At 54.4% G+C, this 5,985-nt stretch overlaps 2 protein-coding genes across 2 annotated transcripts in view; both read right to left on the bottom strand.

The window, feature by feature from the left end:
- LOC117489856 (complement C1q tumor necrosis factor-related protein 3-like) overlaps positions 1-964 on the bottom strand; it is a 9,549-nt gene extending 8,585 nt beyond the window's left edge. Inside the window, exon 1 of the mRNA XM_034139407.1 lies at positions 529-964. Coding sequence (XP_033995298.1) covers positions 529-694 — 166 coding nt within the window. The 5' untranslated portion in view covers positions 695-964. The remainder of the gene's footprint in view (positions 1-528) is intronic.
- A 1,595-nt stretch (positions 965-2,559) lies between these two features.
- Positions 2,560-5,536, bottom strand: LOC117489839 (zinc finger and BTB domain-containing protein 1-like). Its single transcript, XM_034139383.1, is given in 3 exon segments — positions 2,560-5,115; positions 5,118-5,457; positions 5,459-5,536. Coding segments are annotated over 3 exon segments (2,094 nt in total). The 3' UTR covers positions 2,560-3,439.
- Positions 5,537-5,985: the final 449 nt, after the last annotated feature.

Genomic DNA, 5,985 nt, shown 5'->3' on the forward strand with positions numbered 1-5,985 from the left:
TCTGTTAGTATATAAGTGCTCTGTTAGTATATAAGTGCTTTGTTAGTAAGTCCTTTGTTAGTATATAAGTGCTTTGTTAGTATATAAGTGCTTTGTTAGTATATAAGTGCTCTGTTAGTATATAAGTGCTTTGTTAGTATATAAGTGCTCTGTTAGTATATAAGTGCTCTGTTAGTGATTCTATCGCTCGAAGTGGAGTGGAAAGAGATGAGTCTTCAGTCTGCTCAGGAAGATGTGTGATCTTTCTGCTGTCCTGATGTCAAAGGGATAGCTTTGTTAGTTGATGATAGTGTATTATAATTATGTTCCTGGAGTAAACAAAGGAGTCCAATGCACAGAACCCACTAGGTTTAGAGACACGTGCTAACAGATGCTAATGTTCACAATACACCGGGGACATCACACACTTCTTATTAACTATATCAACGTTAACCTAATGTGCATCTTTTAGAAAGCGTTCACTTCCAGAAGATAACCCCCAAAGTGGAGCCTCAGATAAAGAGGGTCTCCAGAGGGTCTCCGCCTCACCTCGCTCCAGGCTCTCCACCCGGGCCACCAGCTGCTGCACCAGGACCCTCAGCTCTTCTTCTGTGGTTATCTCCGGGTTCAGGAGGTCGTCTCCATGGTCCTTAGTGGGGGTCTGAGCCCGGACGGCGGCACAGAGCGCCAACAACACCAGCCAGCTGCTCGCCATCACGGCTCTCTGAAGTACAGGGTCTGAGTACAGGGTCTGAGTACAGGGTCTGAGTACAGGGTCTGAGTACAGGGTCTGAGAACAGGGTCTGAGTCCAGGGTCTGAGTCCAGGGTCTGAGAACAGGGTCTGAGAACAGGGTCTGAGTACAGGGTCTGAGAACAGGGTCTGAGTACAGGGTCTGAGAACAGGGTCTGAGAACAAGGTCTGACTACAGGGTCTGAGAACAAGGTCTGACTACAGGGTCTGAGTACTGTCCCAGCTCTGATCTGAGTACTGCCCCCCCTCTGATCTAAGTACTGCCCCCCCTCTGATCTGAGTACTGCCCCCCCTCTGATCTGAGTACACACGTCTACACACTGCTTGGTAAACACCTGTGGACTTTACTGTTTGCACAGAGTTTATTGAAACACATGAAATCAATACTTCAGATCTTTGCTCTCATGGTTTCGGAGCACTTCAGGTTCTCGGTAAACGCCGAGTCATCGTCAGGACTCTGGACTCTGAAGCTGCTCATGATCCTCAGGACTCTGAAGCTGCTCATGATCCTCAGGACTCTGAAGCTGCTCATGATCCTCAGGACTCTGAAGCTGCTCATGATCCTCAGGACTCTGAAGCTGCTCATGATCCTCAGGACTCTGAAGCTGCTCATGATCCTCAGGACTCTGAAGCTGCTCATGATCCTCTGGACTCTGAAGCTGCTCATGATCCTCAGGACTCTGAAGCTGCTCATGATCCTCAGGACTCTGAAGCTGCTCATGATCCTCAGGAATCTGAAGCTGCTCATGATCCTCAGGACTCTGAAGCTGCTCATGATCCTCAGGACTCTGAAGCTGCTCATGATCCTCAGGACTCTGAAGCTGCTCATGATCCTCAGGACTCTGAAGCTGCTCATGATCCTCAGGACTCTGAAGCTGCTCATGATCCTCAGGACTCTGAAGCTGCTCATGATCCTCAGGACTCTGAAGCTGCTCATGATCCTCAGCTAAAATAACAGACACATTTCCTCCAACAGAGAGAGACTTGGTTTATTGAGAACTTCAAAGTGAACACAGGACATGAGGCCTGAAACCCCCCAGCATGCATCACTGTGAGAGCGTGACACTGACACCGTGCACCTGCCTGTGACTGATCTGCACGTCCAGAGTTGGTCCTCCTATTGGACGTACAGCAACCCAAGAGGGACATTTGACACAGAGGCGTTTCACAAAGAAGAAGAAGAAGCCCGAGCACATTCCTCTGAGAGAGAAGAGTTATTGTTTTCACAACTTCCTGATTCTTTGAGAAGGAACCCTCTGAGTGGGTTAAGTGCATTCTTAGTGAGAACTAACTAACGTCTGACTGACAGCTATCTCACTGGAAACATTAGAAACTCTAAATGTATGCAATCATTTATGGCATTCATATTTAATATCTAATTATTGTCTGTTGAGATTCCTGGAAACGGAAATGACAAAAAAGAGTTTTCATTAAAAGGTTGATTGAAGAATTCTGTTATTAGATCAGTTGCTCAATCTGAAAGCTCTCTCAGCTTTAGGGCCACTTCACACACATGATCACACACACGATCACACGTGATCACACACACGATCACACGTGATCACACACACGATCACACGTGATCACACACACGATCACACGTGATCACACACATGATCACACGTGATCACACACATGATCACACGTGATCACACACATGATCACACGTGATCACACACATGATCACACACACGTGATCACACACACGTGATCACACACACATGATCACACACGTGATCACACGTGATCACACACATGATCACACGTGATCACACACATGATCACACACACGATCACACGTGATCACACACATGATCACACACACGATCACACGTGATCACACACACGTGATCACACACACGTGATCACACACACATGATCACACGTGATCATAAACCAACACACTTTTTAAAGATAGACTTTATACGTTTATGACGGACCAACTCGCGCGGTGCGAATCGTCACAGTGTGTTACCTGACTCTGTCCACACGGAGACCCTCACCCCCTGGGGTCCCACACACAGCCAGATGTGTGTGCATATAAAACCTGATGAAGACACACCTGTCAGACCTGGAGCGTATGCAGGACCCGGACCAGACCTCAGTCCGCCCACAGCAGTGAGACCCGGACATGTTGAGGACATCAAGACATTTCTAATATGCTAACTGTGCTAATGTCCCAGCATCTGCAGGTTAGCATCCAGCAGTCTCTATGTGCTGGAGACCCTACTCTACATCTCTATCAGAACACTTTGGGGTCTCTACATGTCCAGGTTCTACAGACAGACTCATATGGTGATCAGGATGCTGACGGAGCATCAGGTGAACCCCCCCCCAACAACCGGTTCATATACATTTATAGTCCAGCACTTCAGACGTGACGTGATGAGCTGGTTTCATGGAGGGCTCTCCTGCGGTGAGGAGGCTTCATCTCTTTGGGCTTTTGGACAGAACCGCAGCTCCAGTATTAAATATCAGGAGTAAAGGTCCAGTAAGGCGGGCGAGCTGTGGAGAGACCTGCAGCAGTTCCTAAAGTGTCTCTCCTCAGGACCAGGGACCCAAGGAAGTCCTGACCGGCTGCAGCTGCTCAGGTTCTCTCAAAGTGCAAGTTTCTTTTTGGTGTTGGAGTTCATTGGTTCTCCCACATATGGCTTCTTGAGTATCTATAGTCTCTTGGTGTGCTTGGAGTTGTAGTGGCTGCGCATGTCCTATAGTCTCTTGGTGTGCTTGGAGTTGTAGTGGCTGCGCATGTCCTTCCGGAGGCGGAACTTCTCCCCGCAGACGCCGCAGATGTACAGGTGGACGTCCATGTGCTTCTCCAGCTGCTCTCCGCCGGGGAAGATCTGGAAGCACACCTGGCAGATGGTCTCCCCGGCGGACAGGTGGGAGATCATGTGTCGGACGTGGTCGTGTTTGAGGAAGGTGCCCTGGTCACAGACGGGGCACACGTAGCGCGCCATGCCTTTGTGCATGTCGGTGTGCAGGCGCAGCTGGCGCTCCCGCAGGAACTGCTTCCCGCAGGTCTGGCAGGTGAACTGCTTCTCTTTGGTGTGCACGGTGTAATGCTCCCGCAGGTGGCAGCGCTGGAAGAAGCCCTTGCCGCAGATGCTGCAGAAGTGTTTGCGGCGGTGATCCGGTTCGCCCTCCTCCAGCAGCACGGGGCGGAGCTGTTCCTGCTCGTGGCAGGACAGGGCGTGGTCCAGCGCCAGGCCCTCGCTCTGGAACAGCTTCCCGCAGTGAGGGCAGGCCAGGTCGGCTGCCTCCACCTCCATCCCCTGCGGCTCCTCCGGCAGCGACGCCTCGTCCTCCGACTCTCCGCCCAGGGACTCGCCGCAGCGCTCTGCGTGCTCCTGCAGCTGCCGGCCTTTGATCAGCACCTGGCCACACCTCCCGCAGGCGCAGATGTGACCCATGTGGTTGGACAGGTAGTGGGCGGACTTGTCCTCGCCCGTTAACAGAGTGCCGCAGAGCTCACAGGGTGCCCCGTCCCCGTCCTGCTTCTCGTCTTTCAGCTTGCGGAGCTTTGGAGGGACTCCCGACTCTTCGCTGCCCGACATGTGGCCTTCATAAGGCTCGCCTGAGACGCCGGGCTCGGGGTCGCAGTCGGAGGCTGCTTTCTCACCCTGCAGGTTGTTTCGTGCCGCGTCACTGAGCCGTGATCTACGGCTTCTGGTGGCGTGCTCACCGACCCGGACCATCTGTATCTCAGGGAACGCGCCATCCTCCGGTTCGGTCTTGATAGAGAGCGTCCTGGTGGAGCTGGGCTCTCCGTCGGTGCCGGCTGCCACAGACCTGAGGGCGGAGTCGGACCAGTCGTCCTCGCCTTTACAGACGAGCCTGTGTTCCTCAGTGCTCTCGGAGGCGGAGCTCTCTGCCTCCCCCTCCACGTTGCCTCTCGGCTGACTGAAGGCCTTCCGGTTGGTGCAGGTCAGGATGTGCTCGATCAGAAGTTTCTCGCAGCTGAAGACAAAGCCACAGTCGTCGCAGGTGTAAGTGCGGCCGAACCGAGGGCGGTCTTTGAGAGCCGAACTCCTGCCGCCGGGCCTCTTCCTCAAGTCACATGGCTGATCGGCTGCTCCGTCCCCCAGCGGCGGCGCCAGCTTCAGAGGAGCGTTAGCCATCTTCAGAGGAGCGTTAGCCATCTTCAGAGGAGCGTTAGCCATCTTCAGAGGAGCGTTAGCCACCTTCAGAGGAGCGTTAGCCACCTTCAGAGGAGCGTTAGCCACCTTCAGAGGAGCGTTAGCCACCTCCTCCGCCGGCCTGCTGGCAGCTTTGGGTAAGGTCTCCACTTCCTGTGCAGCTGGTGGCTGCTCGTACATGCGCACTCCGAACATCATTTTCCCGGCGGTGGTGCCAGAAGAGGAACTGGACGAGGAGGGCGGAAGGAAGACGGGGTTGGGTTGGAGCTCCTGATGTCTCGGAGGTCCTCCAGTGAGTCGGGGATGTAGTACATCTGCAGGTACGCCATGGAGGCCTTCAGCTCCTCGAACTCGAAGCTGCCCACCACGATGCGGCCGAGGTACATGAGCTGCAGGATGAGGTCGAAGCACTCGGCGCTGATCTGCATGTTGCTGAGGTCCAGGCGCCCCGCCCCCTGCTGGTCCCGGATGAACATCATCCTGAAGTAGGAGCTGCAGGCGGCCAGGACGGCCTTGTGCGCCCTGAAGTAGATGTCCCCGATGGCGATGAGGCAGTCGCACAGGAAGCCCCCCACTCGCTGCTGGTTGTTTGAGCTGCGTGAGAGGCACGTGATCGCTGTGGCGCGGCCTCGCCAGCGCCTGACAAGGCACCAAGACATCATGCATCAACACATGCATCAATCCGCACATCAGCCACGCACAGTCATAATCATCAACACAGCAGCAGGCCAGCGCAGAGCACAGCAGCAGGCCTGCAGGCACAGCAGCACAGCAGCAGCAGCACAGCAGCACAGCAGCAGCACCAGCCTGCACCAGCAGCACAGCAGCAGCAAGCAGCACCACAGCACAAGAGCACAGCAGCAGCACCGCAGCACCGTAGGCACGCACAGCAGCAGCAGGCACAGTCAGCAGGCAGCACAGCAGCAGCAGCACAGCAGCAGCACTAGCAGGCAGGCAGCACAGCCGCAGCAGCAGCACACGCACGACAGCCAGGCAGCACAGCAGCAGGCATGCCACCAGCACAGGCAGCAGCAGCACAGCAGCAGCAGCACAGCAGCAGCAGGCAGCACAGCAGCAGCACAGGCACAGCAGCAGACACATAGCAGCAACAGCAG

The sequence above is a fragment of the Trematomus bernacchii genome, unplaced genomic scaffold (genome assembly GCF_902827165.1).
Source record: "Trematomus bernacchii unplaced genomic scaffold, fTreBer1.1, whole genome shotgun sequence".
Lineage (NCBI taxonomy): Eukaryota > Metazoa > Chordata > Actinopteri > Perciformes > Nototheniidae > Trematomus > Trematomus bernacchii.